Source organism: Lasioglossum baleicum, chromosome 2 (assembly GCF_051020765.1).
Source record: "Lasioglossum baleicum chromosome 2, iyLasBale1, whole genome shotgun sequence".
Lineage (NCBI taxonomy): Eukaryota > Metazoa > Arthropoda > Insecta > Hymenoptera > Halictidae > Lasioglossum > Lasioglossum baleicum.
Window position 1 is genome coordinate 2,034,857 of NC_134930.1, and position 21,003 is coordinate 2,055,859.

The 21,003-nt window shown below is 42.4% G+C and overlaps 2 protein-coding genes across 2 annotated transcripts; both read left to right on the forward strand.

Moving 5' to 3' along the window:
- Positions 1-2,902: 2,902 nt before the first annotated feature.
- Positions 2,903-4,252, forward strand: LOC143216470 (uncharacterized; the record flags this gene model as incomplete). Its single annotated transcript, XM_076439552.1, has 1 exon — positions 2,903-4,252. A coding segment is annotated over one exon (1,017 nt), but the record flags the coding sequence as incomplete, so codon positions are not given.
- A 12,088-nt stretch (positions 4,253-16,340) lies between these two features.
- On the forward strand, positions 16,341-19,109 carry LOC143220098 (uncharacterized). The gene is made up of 3 exons (XM_076445837.1): positions 16,341-17,112; positions 17,458-17,771; positions 17,832-19,109. The coding sequence occupies exons 1-3, from the start codon at positions 16,341-16,343 to the stop codon at positions 19,107-19,109; spliced, it is 2,364 nt and encodes a 787-aa protein (XP_076301952.1).
- Positions 19,110-21,003: the final 1,894 nt, after the last annotated feature.

Here is a 21,003-nt window from a genome sequence, read left to right on the forward strand (position 1 = left end):
GATTATGTTCTCATTTAACTACCTTCAACGTAGTTAAGGTAACATCGATAAATTCAAATTGTCTGAGGCACCGTAAATTTTCGAGCATTAGAAATAAATCGTTCTATTTAAGAAAGCGAAAGTGGCTTTCATATTTCTTTTCTATTTAAAAAAGCGAAAGTGGCTTCCATATTTCTTTTACGTGTCCACTTGTTAAAAAACTGGTATTACTATATGATTAATTGCTTTAAATCATATAACTTTTATTTGAAGCATTTTCGAATATTGTTTAAAATAACGAAGATATTTCACGTAGACAAAGTTCGTGGGACACGCTGTATAAGATTGCGTGAGCTTATGATAACTTACGTTTTTAAATGGAACTGAAGCAGCTAATGCTGAATGAAATTCTAATCTTCTTATATATATGTGGTTCTGATAACGTACGAATAAAATAGTGCTGTTGTACAGGGTGTCTCAAAAATGTTGTACTTCCTTGAAGAAGGTGATTCTTGAGATCATTTAAAATGATCCGTCGTTAAGGAGCTATTAACAAAAACCAGCGCCCGCTCTAGCGGTTACGTCGCCCCGGACAAAAAGACAAATTGCCGCTCCTTGAGAATATATATATATTTTTTAAATAAAGGTACATATTTTTTATCTTAAATAAAAATCACATCATTTTATTTAAATTTTAATAGAAGCATTTATAATATTTTAATAAAAGAAAATTTTCTATTAATTGGGTCTTTGAACTCGTCAATATTTTTCTCAGAGTTACAGCCAAAATGGCGCCCCTAAATTTTCGCGCCCGGGACAAATGTCCGGGTTGCACCCCCCCCCCCCTAGAGCGGGCCCTGCAAAAACCATTAGCTAATCATAACACGATAACGGCTGACGTATTCTGGCTCGGTCGCTGCCACCGTCTTTGCCCGCGGGACTTGTCGACGAGCTGGAATCTGTTCGCTGTATCCAGTGCTGGGCCAATTCAAATAAAAAGTATTGGAAATAGTAGTTACAATACCTTTATTCAAATAAAGTAGTATTTCAGCATTTATTTTATTTCTTACAAGGGAACATATTCAGATGCGAAATTCGAATTTTGATAAAACTTTGGGAGTTTATAGTTCTTTGAAAAATATTTGACACGTATTTTTTTTTATCGGCAACCATCCACTTGGAAGGAGTGAAACCAGCCCTCAAAGTTGGGGGTCAAAACCATACTTCCTGAGATATCTCGGAAACCAGAGGTCGAAAAAATTTGAATTATTTTTTAAATTGTGTGTTTTACAATGGGCAATGTAGTCGCGCAAGAAAATTTTAACAAAAGTTTTTTGTTTAAACAATATATTAAAAATTTGATTTCTTTTTGTAGTTTCTCTTGTTTATTGTTAGTTAATTTTAATGTAAACTTGGGTGCGTGATCTTTGATCCAAAATAGGGGATACATGTTTCAGGATTTTCTTTTTTTTTTGCCATTTAACAATAATTATGCATAATGGAATATAGTCTTGCACCTGGCGTGTGGGGGAATTCTGGCTTGTTTTATCGAAATATAAGCATTTAGTATAAACGTATGTAGTATTTTAAACAATACCACTGGATTACATGACGTTTATTGTTTTATCAGCAGCTAAAGAAGGTGGCGCAGGTACCAGCGTGACGCGGTGCTAATTACCGCGGCGGAGTAAGGGTACCGACTGGTATGTATTACTATGTATAGCCAATTCTCCTGCAAATTTCTCCGGTTGTTGGGTGTTTCCTTGTTATTATTGCTGTGATATGTTTCCACCAAAATGTTTATAATGTTCATTAGATTGACCTTCATGTTTGTAAAAACGAATCTAAAAATAAACAATCAGTAAAAGTAAATTATTTGAAGGATCCACAGTGTATTTGAAAAGGCTCCAGGTATATTTTGACCGAAAGCCCAACAACCGCAGAAATTCGCAGACGAATTGGCTATAAGGTGAAGTGCCCTAAGTCTGGACAGTCCAAAAGTGATACCTAAATCTGGACAATTAAATTTTCATAGTAAAATCAGTAATTAAGAGATTTAATAATTATATTATATATTCTGAGGCCTCTTAGCTACAAGTAGGTGTGAATATTATTTCATTATGACATCAATTGACATTTAAAAATAAATTCAAAGTTCATCTGAAAACAGTATACAAAATAGTCCATTTACATGCGAATCATGTGCATTTATAGTTCGAACTTTTGTTAGAAAAAAAGATATAATTTAAGCCCTCGGACAAAAAGTAATTATCACGCATAATAATATTGATATTTTAAAATAAATTGGCAATCAAACTTAACGTAAATAATAATTATTAATCCGAATATTAGATGTCCAAGATTAGGACTGTTTTCAAATATAAGTACTCCATTCTGGGACGCGATGACAGTAGCTGTCCCACTTTAAGGTTATACGCAGTTTGCTTACGCTTGAAGCCGGACACGCGTTTGTAAATAAAATCAACGCATTGTTTGCAAAATATTTAACTAAATATACGTATAACTAGTCTTCCATTAGATTGAATAACGTATGTAGAAAATGTATTCCGGTTGTGACGTTAATAATACTTTATGTTTACATCATAAATCTATCCGTATTACTACCTAACCTTAAAAGTTGTATTATGACAAGTTTTCTTAAAACAGTAAATGAAAATTAATTATTCATGTCGGTATAATTCTTTAAAAAATGTTTTTTCAGATTGTAAACTTGCTTTAAAAATTAAAATGTCAGGATGACCATCACTAGAAGTAAAACTCTTGATCCTAGTCGAAACAGAATTAATAAGTATGATAGAGTACAAATTAAAAGTAACAGCAAGCCAAAAGTCTTCATAAAATCTAAGGATATTATTAAAAATGACGGATTAAAGGACAGTAGAAGATTTAATAAAAATAAAAATTTAAGAGAATTGAAGAATCTCATTCCGTTGAGTCCATCGTACAAGCTCTCAATGCAATGGATGGTGGGTTATCGTTCAGAGAAGCTGCTAACCTGTATGAGATTCCAAAAAGCACATTGCATTCAAAAATGAAAAATTTAAGTTCTGTGGATGCTAAGAAAGGATCACCAACTGTACTGTCTAAGACAGAAGAAGATGACATAGAAAAATGGATTATTTACTGTGCCGAGCAGGGATTTCCAGTAACAAAAGATATTGTGTGTGATCAAGTTCAAAAATTTATCACTTCAGAGAACAGAAAAACACCTTTTAGAAATAACAGACCAGGCCACCGCTGGTTTAATGGATTTATGAAGAGACATACAAACCTAAGCAAGCAAATCGCACAAAATCTTACTGTAAAAAGAGCGTCAGTTTCTGAAAGTGATTTGAGGCTTTGGTTTCATGATGTTGAAAGCAAAATGAAAGATAAAGGAATACCCTTAATAGATCCTAAAAGAATATTCAACTTGGACGAATCCTCTTTCATGCTTGTACCCAAAGAAAGTAGTGTTTTGGCAGAGAAAGGTGCACCAGTAAAAAGAATTGTTTCAAACAATGAGAAGGGCTGCTTAACAGTATTGTTTACAGCATCTGCTGAAGGGGTAATTCTACCTCCAATGATCATGTTTGATCTAAAAAATGTACCCAAAAAAGAAATCTTAGAAAAGATTCCAGAAAGCTGGGGAGTAGCCTATAGTGATAATGGCTGGATGACAGGAGAAACTTTTTTCCAGTTTATAGCAAATATTTTTGTACCTTGGCTGAAGAAAAATAATTATCAATTCCCTGTAATTTTGTTTGTAGATAACCATGCGTCACACGTTAACTTGCCTTTATGCAAGTTTTGTGTAGAAAACCAAGTGGAATTGGTCGCACTATATCCCAATTCTACTCACATAATAGGTCTAAAGCAACTAATGATACAAAAAGAGATGAAATTAAAGAAGAAAAAGCAAAATTATGCACTCAATTAGACAATATGGAAAAAGAAGTATTGTCTCTTGAAGTGATTGCTTTACAACAAAAACTAAAAATTAGAGAATAGAATTTAATAGAATAATATTTGGTAATTATTTACAAAAGCACCACCCTCTCCGATTTTGATAAAATTTATATATGATATAGATATGGACATTTTGAACAACTTTTTCCTTTTCCAATATAGGGGGGTCGCTTTTAGTTTTCGAGATATTTGCAAAAAACTATCGCGAATACTGTATTGAATTTTTCGCATTCCTGGACACTCCGCTGCAACGTAGACCTGTTTAGGTACGGCGTTTGTTTACATTTTGACGCTGTAGAGATAAGAGAGAAAACAAGGGGGCGGAAAGGGCCAACCTGACACCACACACACCCACCCAGTGCTTAACACGCACCCACTGTTTCTAAATTATACTCTAGGTTCTTACGTATTTGCACGTGCTGATTACGAATATGATAGTGAAAATTGGTGCAAATGTTAATTTCTTAACGGAAACCTTCTTTTTAAAAACACTGGGTGCGTGTTAAGCACTGGGTGGGTGTGTGTGGTGTCAGGCTGGCCCTTTCCACCCCCCCCCTGTTTTCTCTCTGACACCACACACACACACCCAGTGCTAAACACGCACCCAATGTTTTTAAGAAGAAGGTTTCTGTTAAGAAATTAACATTTGCACCAATTTTCACTATCATATTTGTAATCAGCACGTGAAAATACGTAAGAATCTAGAGTATAATTTAGAAACAGTGGGTGCGTGTTAAGCACTGGGTGGGTGTGTGTGGTGTCAGGCTGGCCCTTTCCGCCCCCCCTGTTTTCTCTCTTATCTCTACAGCGTCAAAATGTAAACAAACGCCGCACCGAAACAGGTCTACGTTGCAGCGGAGTGTCCAGGAATGCGAAAAATTCAATACAGTATTCGCGATAGTTTTTTGCAAATATCTCGAAAACTAAAAGCGACCCCCCTATATTGGAAAAGGAAAAAGTTGTTTAGAATGTGTTGCTGTATAACATATATAAATTTCATCAAAATTGGAGAGGGTGGTGCTTTTGTAAATAATTACCAAATATTTTTGTATGTAATTTGTTAAAAATTTAATAAAGTTCGATGTTATAGACATAATTATATGTTGTGGGTTCGTAAATAACGAGAAGCACCTTCAATGGTTAACGATATAAACATATATTTGGTTAAATAATACAATACGCAAAGCATCTTTTATTCGTCATGCGCAACCAACCAACGTTTTAGGTTATGTTCGTTCGATCAACTCGTAAATTGAATTTGTCCCGGTATAGGCTTTACTTCTGTCCAGGTACTAGCTTAGATTGGATTTAATATGTCCCACTATAGGTTTGAATTATTCTTGTTAATACAATTAAGATATTAACCTAAACAATGATTTTTTTATTTTAAATTACTTTACAAACTCTGAACTGTATGTTAAAAATCTAAAAAAATTATTTTTGTTTATTTAAAGTGATAAAATTTAAAATAGAAAAATATGCTGTCCAGGCATAGGGCACTTCACCTTACCTGCGCCACCTTCTTTAGCTGCTGATAAAACAATAAACGTCATGTAATCCAGTGGTATTGTTTAAAATACTACATACATTTATACTAAATGCTTATATTTCGATAAAACAAGCCAGAATTCCCCCACACGCCAGGTGCAAGACTATATTCCATTATGCATAATTATTGTTAAATGGCAAAAAAAAAGAAAATCCTGAAACATGTATCCCCTATTTTGGATCAAAGATCACGCACCCAAGTTTACATTAAAATTAACTAACAATAAATAAGAGAAACTACAAAAAGAAATCAAATTTTTAATATATTGTTTAAACAAACAACTTTTGTTAAAATTTTCTTGCGCGACTACATTGCCCATTGTAAAACACACAATTTAAAAAATAATTCAAATTTTTTCGACCTCTGGTTTCCGAGATATCTCAGGAAGTATGGTTTTGACCCCCAACTTTGAGGGCTGGTTTCACTCCTTCCAAGTGGATGGTTGCCGATAAAAAAAAATACATGTCAAATATTTTTCAAAAAACTATAAACTCCCAAAGTTTTATCAAAATCCGAATTTCGCATTTGAATATGTTCCCTTGTTAGTTCTACATAGAAAAATAGTTGAAAATCGGTTGTAACCGAACTATTGTTAACCTTTCTATAAGAAACGATCGTATCAAAGTTGAAGGGTTAGCGAGCACGCACTCGTTGGAAACTCACCGTCGTTGTTCGGTACAGCGAGAGGATCTCGGCAGGGCACGATAACGTGGCCGTGGCGAGTCGTCCGCAGACCGAACGTTCCGATGAGTTAATCCCTCAAAATGTGTACTGAATGCAATAGGGTGAAGAACCAAATGTAAAATGCGAAAAACCGAACGGCACTGCTGGAGAATCACAGGAGCGGCGAACGATCTCGAATTGTAAAGAATCACGGGTGAGCGTAGACAATCCGATCAGCGTCGGCAGGGCACGATACCGTGGCCGTGGCAACAGTGCTTCGATTGTGCCCAAATTTTCTCGCGCATGCGCGGCGATTTCAGCCTCAGTAACATAAGCTTCTCGATAAAATGGGGTTTCTTAAGCAACCCGCAGAATTTTAAAAACTTTATATGATTTGATTCGGAAAAATGAATGTATAACAAGTGTATTTGTGTATATTTTGTAACTCGTAGGACACGTCCTGAAGTCTTTTTGTCCGGTAAGATTATTTCGGTACATTCCCGCTAATACAGGGTGTCCCAAACTAAGTGTAAGTCCCGGAAATGGGAGGTTCCTGAGACCATTCTAAGAGACATTTTCCTTTGCACCAATGTCAACTGCGGCTTTGTTTAGGAGTTATTAACGAAAAACACGGACCAATCAGAGCGCGCCCTGGGCCGCCGCGCCGTGCTGCGCCGGCGAGCGAGTGTCGGTGGTACGCCGTGACATCGCAACAAACAAGAGTTTCTCGATTATGTGAATGCTCTCCGATTTCAATGAGCTTTGGATATGTGGTCAAGATCATTATTCTGAACAACATTTCTCTTTAGACTTTTTGGCGATCGGCTTTAGTTTACGAGATTATCGCGAGAAACTTTACTTGTAAATCCATGGGATCGATGTACTACTAGCTTCTATCCGATTTCGATGAGCTTTGGATATGTGGTCAAGACCATTATTCTGAACAACATTTCTCTTTAGACTATTTGGTGGTTGGCTTTAGTTTACGAGGTTATCGTAAAAAAAGAGAAGAAGCAGAAACTGATTGTATTAAAAACTCACGTATTCAGCCGTAAATCCATTTGCTGCTTCGAAATGTGTGTCTTGAAATTTCTCCACACTCACAATTACTGTTCACATTTCTCAACACATAGTTATGCATTATTAATAATTGTCATATCCCTTGTACTGCTGCACAAATCACAACAATGAGGTAATGCAATCACTAGACCGCGGATTTCATGCATTTGTAGCAAACATGAGTAGGCGCATTTTAATACAGTAGAGAGATTAAAATAATTTCAAAACACCATAGTATTATTTTCAACTTCTTAAAATGATCACAGGCAAAATCAAATATCTGTCTGGCTCCTGTCCCTTGTAATAGCGGCAGCCAATATTAATTTTGCATAAAGATCCGCAGTCTAGTGATTAGTTTAAATATCAATATCAAAAACACAGCTAATAGCAACCGTTAGCTTTGAATTGACAAGTCTTTGGAGATGTGCTCTCTACCGCGGCTCAAACGACACTGATTTTCCGCAAGATTTTTCTAAAGAATTTAGGAAGGGCATTTAGAGTGTCGAAATTCGAAATGCACGCTGTAGCACGTTTACGAAAACGACGGGACGGTTAGACGAAAAACAGGATGCGAGAAGGACCGCTGTAAGATTTATGGCAAACACATGTTTAGTTTTTCCTGCAGATTGGTACGCAGTGTCGATGGGTAACCATTCGAATATTAGCAGGTCGCAAATATACATTTTTCAAACCTTAATTTGTGTTTATTTAAGAATACACGAATACATTTATTTCATTATAGCAGTATAGCCTACCTTTCCGGAGCAAATCAGCTTGTATAAGCGTACGGTGTTTTCTGCGCCACTCGGTAGCATGCTCCACGAGGTACGCGGCAGCGGTAGTGGTAAGAATGGGGCAAGCGAAGGCAGGCTTAACGCAGCTTGGTGGCGAGAGACGGAAACGTAAGGGGCCGGGTACGCCGTACATCTGGCAACCCTGCTCTAGACGCAGCAGAGTGATCCATCTGCAGCTCGCGTCGATCTCCTTCGATTGTAATCGAGAGGGGATCGATGCGCGCGCATCTTGTCAGGAACACATATATATATATACATATATATATATATATATTTCGCTCGTGCGTTCCTTGTCTATGACAAGGATCCTGCATGACGTCACGTACATATATATATTAACTTGTCCGATGAGTATGTCAATATATAACCGGAGCGGTTACAAGGTATAGAAAAAAAAACATAAAAAAAAAGTTTTCCTTAGTTCTATCGCACGCAATGTGGTATAATATATGATAGTTTAACATTAATTATAAATTATAACAATTGATATTTTATTTCCCGTACAACATTATTATAAAGTCTGTCCCAATTAAGAACATACTTCCTTCGCGCAGCTCGACTGATCGCAGCGCCTTGCTGCGAGCCTCCGAGCTCCCACTCCACTACCCACTCCCCACTGTCTCGACGCGAGTCTTCATATACGCGGTGTACCGGAATGAAACGGGTTAGCATATAGCATATAGAGAATAGTATATTATACAGAATTATATAGAAAAGAAAATGTACAAGTGACAATTGAATTATACAGATGCAGATAATACGAAATCGTGACTATTTACATTTATTGATATCTAAAAAAAATGTACAAGTGACAATTGAATTATACAGATACAGATAATACGAAATCGTGACTATTTACATTTATTGATATCTAAAAAAAATGTACAAATGACAAAATTGACTATTTACAAGCTATTTAAAACTATTTAGAAGCTATTTACAAGTTATTTAAGACTATTTACAAGCTATTTAAAACTATTTAAAAGCTATTTACAAGTTATTTAAGACTATTTACAAGCTATTTAAAACTATTTAAAACTATTTAAAAGCTATTTACAAGTTATTTAAGACTATTTACAAGCTATTTAAAACTATTTAAAACTATTTAAAAGCTATTTACAAGTTATTTAAGACTATTTACAAGCTATTTAAAACTATTTACAAGCTATTTAATTACTACTTTGTCCGTCTGTGTCCGAGTCTTCCCCCTCAGACTCAGAAATCCAATCGTCCTGCTCATCAAAAACTGAGTCGATTGTCCGATCTAGTTGTCGAAATCTCTCCTCCTCCTTCTTTACATGTGCAATGTAATTTTGCCAGTTTGTGGGGGACACGTTCTCCACGGCTTCGTTTACAAGATCACGGACCTTCTCCAATTGAAATGTCGTGTTTCTTGTCCTTATGTAATGTTTTACTTGTGCCCACGCGAGCTCATCAATTGGATATAGCTCGCAGTGCTAAGGGGGAAGGCGCAATACTAATTTGTCATGCTCTTTTTGCACATTCATCTACAGCATAGATTTTGCCCGGCTGCCTATATTTTTCGGCAATGTCTAATAACTGCGTCTTTACGAGATCCGCGTCAATCGTTTCCCCCTTACCCTGCAGCCACTCCACAATTCTGGCTTTCTTCCAGATTACTTAGTAAGGAGCGTTATCCATAACTATTACTGCCCTATCTCTCAGCGTGGGCAAAATTTTTTTGAACCAGTCCAAGAACGTGTCCCCGTTCATCTCATTGTGGTAGTCGGCCGTATTTTTCTTCGATTCGAAGCAGAGGAGACCCCCAGGTAAAAACCCGTCCTCTGACCCGATATGCAGGATAATGAGCCGCTTTCCTTTATTAGCGGGAGCAGGTAAGCCGGTCGACAGCCGCCTTTCTTCGGCGTTTCTCGGGGAAGTGACCGTAGTATCTACCCATAATTGATTGACAACATCCCCGCAGTTGTACCATGTTTCGTCCAGGTAATAAATTGGACGCCCTTCCTCGCGCAGTTCCCTGATATTCTTGATATAGTTTTGCCGCCAGCTGACAATATGCTGTTTATCTATCAGCGCGCTGTTCCGCTTCCTTTTGATGAAACGGAATTCCACCCCCTTCAGCAGGCGGTGTAAACTCGATCGGCTGAACGACGGGAGTTCCTCGTCATCATTCACCGCCTGCAATATTTTATCGAGGTTCGGCACCTCGCGCCGTACCCAAAAGTCGTGGACCTTTCTTCTGATGGCCAAAATATCCGCTTCCAAGGTTTTCTCCAAAATACTGCAACGACGCCTCTTCATATTCGGCGACGAAACAGCGCCTGTACTTTTGTACTCCGCTATCGCATATTTTACAGTACATATTCCAATCCCCGTCGTCTTCGTCAGGGATTCAATAAGCGCCTTGTAGGAGATCCCAGCGTTTTCCTGTTTCAGTTTTTTATACAGGTTGATTATCATCTCCTTCTGCCCAGATAAAACGTACTAAAAACAGAAAAAAATTGAAATAAAGATTTTTAATTCATTAAAGAACAGGTAAAATAACGTCTTATTTACATTGTCATGCATTTTACAAAATTACGGATATCGAAGATTCGAAATTCGAATTCAAATATATAATCGAAATGCATTATTAATATGTACAATGCGTACGTACCTTTCCTCTCGGATTCCGCTTCTGTGGAGATACACCTGATGGCTCTCCTTGGTCCATTTTCTTTCACCAATAAACACTTTAAAGAAAAGCGCGGAAAAACTAGCGAAACAAACGTGGTAAAATAGCGAGGGCGGTGATGCGCAGCGATGCGTGTAACACAGGACACCTGGTATAACGCGAGTGAGGCAGTTTGCAGCGCTGCATCGCGTGGCGTCGCTTCAGTGCCACTGCGCGCATGCGTTGTGCATTGGGAGTACTACCAATCAGGGCGAACCTGCGCAGCGAACGATGTAAACTGGTCATTCGCGAAGTATGTTCTTAACTGGGACAGACTTTACATGATTGATTCTGTTACGAGCCAGGGCTGTGAGCAGCACGAGTGGCCGGCGAAGGGTTGTTACCCTAGGAATATGGTCTCAATTTGTTAGCTAAGGTACGCGGACGAACCCAATGCGAAATTGGGGAGCCGCTAGGATTATAGACAGCGAGGACGAACCTGACGCGAAATCAGGGAGCCTCTAGGAATGGAGTGAAACGCAGACGAACCTGATGCGTAATCAGGGAGCTGCTAGGAAGGTGAAACTTTCTAGCAGCCCACTAGGAGTCACTAGGAACGACGCGACGCGCAGACGAACTCGATGCAAAACCGGGGTGCTACTAGGAGGTTGGGAGCCGCTGGGTGGTTGGATAAAGCACAGACGAACCTGAGGCGAAATCAGGGAGCTGTTAGGATGCGGACGAACCTGATGCGTAATCAGGGAGCCGCACAGTAGTCCCAAAGCCCGAAAACGTAGTCAAAACCTCAAATCGTATTAAAAAATTATTGGATCTGCTTGAAAATTGGTATTAACCTGTTTTTGGGGTTGCTGATTACGAATCTGAACTCAAAATTTAAAAAAACAAAATGGCGGATCCAATATGGCGGACATATACATTAAAAAATTATTGGATCTGCTTGAAAATTGATATTAAGGCGTCTTTTAGGTCGCTGATTACGAATCTGAACTTAAAATTAAAAAAACAAAATGGCGGATCCAATATGGCGGACATATACTGTGACGTGGCAGTTTTGCCAACGTCACCCGATGCCGATTGTCGGAAGACCGGGTCACCCTCTGGCAGCCTAATACGCGAGAGGCGCCGTGGCGAGCGCTCGCCCTGGGTGCGAACGAGACCCATGGGCGAGTTCTAATATTTTTGAGCGTCGCGCCAATTGCGCGACGCGTATCTGCAGGACCGTAGTCGGGCCCCGAGGGGGGACCCGAAGCACCTCTCCCGCCGAGAAACGGAAAATATCGGCGCCGGCGATAACTCCAACGCCGAGCGAAGCGAGGAATCGACGTGGCACAGGAAAAACAACCTGGAGGCGCCGACGAGGATGGGAGCTGCCAAGCCAAGAATCTCAGCGGACTCGCCGTCGCCTCATCCGGAGAGAAACCGGATCGCTGCCGGATTGGCTCACGTCGATCACCTCTGCGGGAAGCAGCCAATCCACACGCGCCGCTGCCGGAGAGCCACCGAATCGCCGAGCGCCAGGGACCGTCTCGCAGGGCTAGGCCCTGTCCGAAAATCTATCCGCGATAAGGGGGGCAAGGGGGGGACGCTTCTCTTCCGCGTTCCCGAGACACACAGCGACTGATCACTTCTTCGTTGGCTCTGATAATAGACAGTCGCGTAGTAGAAATCTCAATTGTTGCGTAATAAACTAAGTACCTTGTGTTACTGCGAAGAGAGCTGCCGGTTTGAGGGACGAGAACGTTCGACGATCCATCGTTACCCTGGGTAAGCTTTTGTCAGATCTAATTTCGTGAAGTGATCTTTCTCGCGTTGGCTCGGTAGTGTGTCGTGTTCGCGATCGCGTCATCGATGCACCGACGTGGTTTCGCAACTGCCGATATTTGCGAAGTATAACATTCCATTCGCGAACGGGAGGAACCCATCGGTCAACGGGCGCGCGAAGAAAATATATTTAGCGGGTGTTAGTCTCAGTAGAGGTCGGTTGTAGGGATCCGCGCTGTTCGGACCTCGACAGGCGCGGTGACGGAGTTAGCGGAGACGAGCCACCATTCTTTTGGCGAAATTCGCGCGTCGCTGTCGTATTCACGCTAACCTCGAGTCGTCTCACGGTGCGACGTCGCCACGTGCTCTCGCCGTATTTCCGCGATTCGTTCTGCCGACGAGAAGCTTATAATAACGCGTATTCCATCCGAATCCGGGCGTAAAACGCGAAGATTGTGTGCGCCGACATTAAAATCACGTTGCTGCCGGATTCGTAGCGTAAAGAGAAGGACCAGGAAAGGTCGAAGCGCGCGTACAACGAGTTGTCGTTGCCGATCACCTATTACGCGTAGGTTAACCGTGAAACGCTGCCGGTCGCTGCCGGCATCGTCATTGTACCATCGGGACAATAAATTTTGTTAACCAAGATCGTACGAGAGTGTTTATTGCGTGAGAAACCTTCCCGCCGCGGGGAATGCCTCGTGTACGACCCGCGTAGGATCCTGCGACCAATAGTTTATTATCTTCGTGTAATCTCGATTGTCGCAGGCTCGTACGATTGTCTCTCGAAGTGTTCGCATTTGCGAATTTAGCGTGGCACCTTCCGTGCCTGGCGCCCGAACTTCACATAAACGATCTCGAGAGACGACGAGCCTGCGTACAATTTTTGTCCCGGGTGGACCACGTTTCGCGCGGCCGAACGTGGCCCGGCGGAATTGCTTGTACATAAATACCCGGTTTCGCTACCGTTTCAGTAAGAGACGATAAACGACGTGACAAGAAATTAAAAAATTATTGGATCTGCTTGAAAATTGATATTAAGGCGTTTTTGGAGTCGCTGATCACGAATCTGAACTTAAAAATAAAAAAAAACAAAATGGCGGATCCAATATGGCGGCATAAAATTATTCGTTCTTCTCAAAAATTGTTTATTAAGATTTTAAACGTAGTCATTATAAATCAAATTAATTAAAAAAAAAGATAACTTAGTTTTTAATACATAGTATATAATATAATATCAGTATAATATAATAATATAGTAGAATATATAAATTACAATATAATATATAAATTACGATATAATATAACAGGATATCTACTCATTTTGTTAACGCGAACGCGTATCTTTATGTAATTTGTAATTCGCGCTATACTTGTTTTGTTTTCTCGTCACCTGTGATTGCTCTATTTAAATGTATATGTCGATCTGTATCTTGTATATTCTCGTTCTGTCTGTATTGTCCTTACTCGGGCAGTATAGTTCGCACCGTCAAAATAAGCGGATCAGTCCTCAAGTAATCAGTACATTCTCTTTGTCTGTTCACCTCGTGTAATAATCTCACGTTAATACTCTGATCTTCTTTTCACTACCGGGCTTCAGGATTAGATATTATAACGAACCGCTCTCTACATTAATGGTCCTTCGAGCCGGATCTTGTAAGCTATAACGGTAGTGAAAAAGAACAGGACGTTACCGCGCTAAACGTAGTCGAATATATCGCGCCTCTCTTGTTAGTTCTCGATTCTCGGCGATCTCGATACGTATCGTGCGTAAGTGGACATCTCTCGTGATTTAAAACGCATTCTGGAACGCGTATTTAAATCTTCTCGAAAGTACTTGACTCTCTCAAACTCTTATTCGTATGTGCATGTGTGAGTGGTAACCGTTGCGGCTGACCGTTGGAATAAAAATTTGAACCTAGTGAACTCAGTGACTCCTATTGTTGTGGTTGACTATGACTTTGCAGATATCGAAAATGAGTGACGCGAGCTTCGAATATCTTCTCGAACAACAACAAACGCTGTTTGGACACATTTCGCGTTCCGTCCGCAACGTTCGAAAAGTCGGAACGGAAAAGATCACTCGCCAGCGCGCGCAAGGTCGCCTGGAGGCTCTTTGCAAAAATTGGGAGAAATTCGAAGCGAACAACGACAAAATTTGCGCTGCAAGGGCCACAGTCAACGCTGAGTCCTGGGAAAAAGTTAATGAACTCGCGTACTTCTCGGAAGAAGTTTTTATCACGTGCGAAAAGAACTTTGTTGATGCTCAAGAGGCTATCCAAATCCTGGTAGACGATCTCACGGAAAATGAAACCAGTCTGAAAACGAAAGACCAGGATGACGAGGACCAACCAGGCACGAAAAACAAAAAAGCTCGACTTCCGAAAATCGATCTTCCCAAATTCAACGGCGATTACTCGGAATGGGGAGAATTTCACGATTTGTTCAAGTCTATGGTTGTCTCCAATACTGACTTGGAACCCGTGGAAAAACTAAAGTATCTCAAGTTGTGTCTCTCAGGAAACGCACGGCTACGGTTAAAGAATGTCGCTCTGAGAGCGAGTAATTTTCAAATCGCTTGGGACGATCTGGTGGCGTATTACGAAAATAAGCGCATGCTTGTGGGCGCCGCGTTAGAATCGCTCTTTTCCGTTAAATCGCTAAATCGTGAATCAGCGTCCGATCTCGAGCGACTATATTCTGAAATTAAACAAGCTCTCGGCGCTCTCGAAGCTCTCGATAGACCTGTCAAATACTGGGACGACATACTAGTCTTTACGATGGTTGGGAAACTCGACGCAACCTCAATCAAAGAATGGGAAAGTGAACTCGGTGCCAATACAGAACCTCCAACCTGGAAGCAACTCATACAATTCATGATTTCGCGAATCCGATCGCTGCATGCGTACAAGAGAGCTAAAGAAAAGCCACGCGCCGAGCCTCAAACCTCCTCAAATTCTCGCCAAACGAGTGCTAAATCGCATCATACGGCAACTTCGACAGGTGCTATCACGTGCTCACTCTACGACGCCGCTCATTATCTCTCGTCTTGTCCAAAATACCTTGGAAAGTCTATGGAACAGCGTCGCGAGTTTCTCGCGCAGAAAAGACTCTGCTATAATTGTGTAGGTCCGCATCAACGCAAGATGTGCCGTTCGCCAAAACGATGTCGAATGTGCGGAGCTCAACATCACACATCGATACATAGTGGAGACACTGCTCTCACAGCAGTTCCAGCGCATCAGCATCTCGAGAAGACTACTGATCCTGCAGCATCCGCGTCATTTCTCCCGCGCCGCGATCAGACGATGCCGAGCGGCTCAGCATCGAGCAACGTTGCTCAAGTTGGTGGCCTCGAACGACCGCCGGTTCTTCTAGCCACCGCCGTCGTCAAAATTATATCGAGCAGCGGTGAACCTCTCGAAGCCCGCGCGCTTCTCGATCAGGGATCGGAGATCTCTCTCATCACGGAGTCCTTATCGTCGGTATCGGAGCGGAATCGTCGCGTCCTTCGCGTGGCTCAGTCGCACTGAATCTGCAATCTCGCGTACAACCAACGTTCACATGCAAAGTAAACGCCTCTATATTGTCGAAACTCACAGGATACTTGCCCCCAACGAAAGTATCCGATTATAGCTGGCCACACCTACAGGATCTCGAATTGGCTGATTCGAACTTTGCACAACCTGGACGTATCGATCTCGTGCTCGGAGCGGATGTTTACGGTTTGTTCCTCGAAGAAGGCGTTCGCAGAGGACCAGTCACAGCTTCGATGGCTCAAAATACGACTCTCGGCTGGATGCTATCGGGCGTCGTCCCCGCAGCGAACGCAACATCATCTTAGCCAATAGCTCAGAGTTTTCAATGTGCACCCGATCGCGGACTTCTGGAGCTTTTACAGAAGTTCTGGATGCAGAAAGAAGCGTTCTCAGTAGTTCCGGACCAATTGTCGCCTGAAGAAACTCGGTGCGAGTCTCATTTCGTCGCTACTCACGCGCGAAATTCGGAGGGAAGATATATTGTTCGTCTACCCTTCAAAAGGATACCGGAAAATCTAGGGAATTCTCGATCGCAAGCTCTCAGGGTGTTAACCCGCCAGGAAAAACGCTTCTCCAAGGATTCGACCATGCAAAACGCCTACGTCTCATTCATGGAGGAGTACGAAAACCTGGGACACATGCGTCGCGCGGCAGACACAAATCCGGATCAGAATCGCGTTTATTATCTTCCGCATTTGTGTGTAATCCGCGAATCGAGCTCCTCCACGAAGTATCGCGTCGTGTTTAACGGATCTCAACAGACAGATCGCGGTATCTCGTTCAACGACTGCTTGCACGAAGGTCCGAAGTTGTTGAAGGATCTCTCTGACTTCATCACTCTCTGGCTCGTATTCAAGTTCGTGTTCTCGGCAGACGTGTCAAAAATGTGTCGCCAAATCCTTGTTCATCCAGAGGATCAAGATTTTCAAAGAATCCTCTGGCGTAACTCCCGCGGTGAACTCGTAGAATTCGCCTTGTGCACCGTAACGTACGGCCTATGGTCCGCGCCCTTTCTCGCGAACCGAACTCTACGGAAACTCGATAAGGACGAAGGTCATCGCTTCCCTCTCGCCGAAGGAGTGATCAAGGAAGGAACCTATGTGGACGACGTCTTCTCCGGTGCGCACAGTCTGGAACAAGGCCGTGAGAAAATTGAGCATGTCGCCGATCTCTTCAAGGCGGGCGGCTTCCCGCTGAAGAAATGGACCGCCAACCACGAAGACCTGCTTGAAAACATTTCGACAGCTGATCACGAAACTGCTCTCTCTCTCTCTCTCTCTCTCTCTCTCTCTCTCGACAACAGGCCTTCGTTTCGTACACTCGGTCTAACGTGGCGACAACAAACCGACGCGTTCGTGTTTACGCTTACGCATACAAGCGAGCCCGCTGTCACAACAAAGCGAACGGTATTGTCGCGTACTGCTCAGCTGTTCGATCCGCTAGGCTGGCTCGCTCCCGTTGTGGTACGTGCGAAAATATTCATGCAAGAACTCTGGTCTGCTCATCTCGGATGGGATGAACCTCTACCGCAGCATCTCGCCGCTCGCTGGATGGACTACGCGCGGCTACTTCGAGATGTAACGTCCATTTCGGTGCCGCGATGGCTCGGTCTTTCGCCATCAGCTCTCGGCGTCGAAATACATGGATTCTCCGACGCGTCTCATGCAGCTCTCGGCGTCGTTGTTTACGTGCGTGAGCTCTACGATGTCGATAATCCGAAAGTCACTATTGTATCCGCCAAAACAAAAGTCGCGCCAATCAAAAAACATTCGTCTACCGCTAAGCGATCTTGTACGACTCGCGTAAGTACTCCTCGTCTCGAACTCTCCGCGGCGATTCTTCTCGTTTGACATTTGTTGCAGATACAACATGCTCTCAAGGTCGACGACGCTCCAGTCCTCCTCTGGACTGACTCTACGACTGCGCTTCACAGGATTCAAGGCCATCCCTCACGTTGGAAAGATTTTGTGAGGAACCGAGTCTTTCAAATTCAGGAACTCGAGGACGTCGACCTCGAAGAACGTCAGAAAACGGTCACCCTTACGAACTCCGACAGTTCTCTCGTATGGAATCTTATCAGTAGATACTCGCGCTTAGTACGACTCCTTCGCATTACCGCTTGGTCTTTCCGCGTCGTAGAGAGGTTTCGCCGTCGCGAACGAACCACCGCGTACTCCTCGCCTCTACAGCCGGAAGACATCGAAAACGCGCGTCGTTACTGGGTAAAATCAAGGCAAGAAAGCTATTTTTTCAAGGTAATGCAGCAACTCTTGCAGGGCGGCAAACTTTCGCGTTCGAGTCATCTGATCCGTCTCGTACCGTTCCTCGACTCGGACGGAATGCTCAGCGTCGGCGGGCGGCTCCGTAACGCACTTTTGGATCCAGATGTAAAGCACCCCCTTATTTTGCCACAAGATTCGGAGCTTACTCATCTCGTACTTGATGACGTACATAGGGCAACCCTGCATGGAGGAGCTCAAGTCATGCTCGCCACGTTGAGGCGCTCCTACTGGATCATAGGAGGCCGCGTTCCCGTTCGTAGTTTCGTCCTTAGGTGCGTTATCTGTACTCGACAGCGAGCTGCTACGGCGACGCAGCTAATGGGGCAATTGCCCATGTCTCGCACTCTACCGTCGCGTCTGTTTCTTCACTCCGGAGTGGATTACGCCGGCCCTTTCACTGTCAAAACATGGCGAGGGAGGGCAGCTAAAACGTACAAGGGCTACCTCGTCGTGTTCGTATGTTTTTCGTCTTCGGCAGTCCATCTCGATCTCGCGACGGATTATTCCACAGCAGGTTTTTTAGCCGCCTACAAAAGGTTCACAGGCCGTCATGGAATTTGCGCTACGTTGACAAGCGATTGCGCCACCAATCTCGTAGGCGCGGACAGCGAACTCCGCCGTCTTTTCGATTCGTCCTCACGCAAACTCGCCGATCTTGCGAACCTCCTCGCGAACGACGGTACGAAATGGTCGTTCAACCCTCCAGCCGCGCCCTACTTCGGTGGTAAATGGGAAGCGGCAGTCAAGTCCGTGAAATTTCACCTGAAACACATCATCGGTGAAACTAGTGTCACGTACGAAGAATTCTCGACGCTCCTGGTGCAGAGCGAAGCTGTTTTGAATTCTCGACCGATCTGACCACTGTCCGACGATCCCGCTGACCTCGAAGCTTTGACACCGGGTCATTTTATCATTGGAGGAGCACTCAATACAGTTCCTGAACCGTCTCTCGAACATCTGCCAGAATCACGTCTGTCTCGTTGGCAACTTTTACATCAATTCCTCCAAAGGTTCTGGCAAAGATGGACCACAGAATATCTCCAGCGGTTTCAGATCTCAAATAAATGGACCAGAGGACTCCATCAAGGTCAACCAACTGGTACTGGTTGCAGATGAACGATACCCACCGTCAAAGTGGCGGTAAATGTAATATCATTTAGAAGGACTATCTTTCCTGTGTAAATGGTGTGGTTGTTGAATATTGTGCGATTTTTTTTATTCGAGTTATTCAACATTGAAGTAAATACGGGCTTTTTAACTTTAACTGGCTCCAGAAAGCGAAAAAGTTATCGTAGAATCTTGTGCAAAAAGGCAAAAGAAAGAGCGTTTCTTTCTCTTCAAGTCCCGCTAAGGCCGGGACCCCGCGGAATTTAAAATGGCGCGGGATTGTCGTCCTTAATCGTGATCAACCGACTACACCAGACAACATGCAAGGAAGAATAATTAGATCTTGTATATCAATTTCAACAAATTGAAAGCAATTGATTGCCTTGCAAAACGTTTAAATGTTTTTACATATGTTACATTTGTCTGTGGACATTTAATTTAATTCAAGTAAAATCTTTGCACATTTAGAAATTATCGTTGTCTATGATAAATTTTCTAGTTCAAGGTCATTTGTGGAGGTCATAGTGTACCACGTCATTGAACTCGTCTTAACACCTGCTATAACACTATGAAGTTAAAAATATTACATATTAACCATATAACCAAATACATATGGTTCCATTTATAAATAATTGATTGTTGGTTTTTGGGAAGCAAGGTAATTTTATAATAAAGAAAACAGGCAGATATCTTTTAAACGATATTTATGTAGATGCTCTCTCTTCAGAAGGTAGGTTTAGATTGATGATGGTCCGGAGCTTGCCGGTACATTTTATACCAAAACGCGAGTCATTGTCGTCATGCGGATTCAAACGGCCGCCGCTCTATCTCTGTTTGTAAACCTAAGATATCGCAGAGATTAATGTAATAGGACCGGCAGAGATGGTCCCTGGAATGTTTAAAACAGTGGTCGGCACGGAGGAGACTCTGCAGGCCGTTTTCGGCTCGCGCCGCCTCTTTTCACCGACCGCACGTCCGGTTCCCCGTAACGGCCCTAGTCCTCGAGGCAGCTCAGGCCCGTACCTATCCCAGACCGTATGAACTGCGCGTGGCGCATTAGGGCGACACCCGTATCAATAGGTTTCCACATTACCATTGAGGTACTATTGTAAATGCGTTTTTTTATGTGGTTTCCCCTGTAGGCCTATTCCACTCTGTTGCATGACAATTTCTGAAACTAACTTTGAACGAATAAACACGGAAAAGATATATATATATAACTTTGACAAATACTTCGATAACCGTTTCACTGATTTCGATTCCCTTAAAAATGATTTCAGACTATTTCAGAACCCCCTCGCGGCCATAATCGAAGAACAAGCTTCCGAGTATCAAGAGGAACTTCGCGATTTTCATCAAAAAGTTCCTCTGAAGACTAGGGAAGAAAACAGTGTCGAATTTTTTAAAATATTAAATGAATCAAGATATCCTCTCCTCAGAAATTTCGCACTGAGAATTTTTTCAATGTTCGGATCGACATATCTGTGCGTATGTTCGTTTTATAAAATGCGGAATATTAAATCGGAAAAGCGCACCCGGTTGAATGACGCTTCTTTATTGTCTGCGATGCGAGCCGCGACATCTAATCTTTCATTTGATATATCTGATATTCCGAGTACATCTAAACGTCCACGAAGAAGTTTGT

Excerpts from the sequence above, each read along its gene's own strand:
- LOC143220098 (XM_076445837.1), top strand. The coding sequence starts at position 16,341 with ATGCAGAAAGAAGCGTTCTCAGTAGTTCCGGACCAATTGTCGCCTGAA. Across the intron at positions 17,113-17,457 it reads GCACAGTCTGGAACAAGGCC|AACTCTGGTCTGCTCATCTC; the intron begins GTGAGAAAATTG and ends TATTCATGCAAG. Across the intron at positions 17,772-17,831 it reads AGCGATCTTGTACGACTCGC|ATACAACATGCTCTCAAGGT; the intron begins GTAAGTACTCCT and ends CATTTGTTGCAG.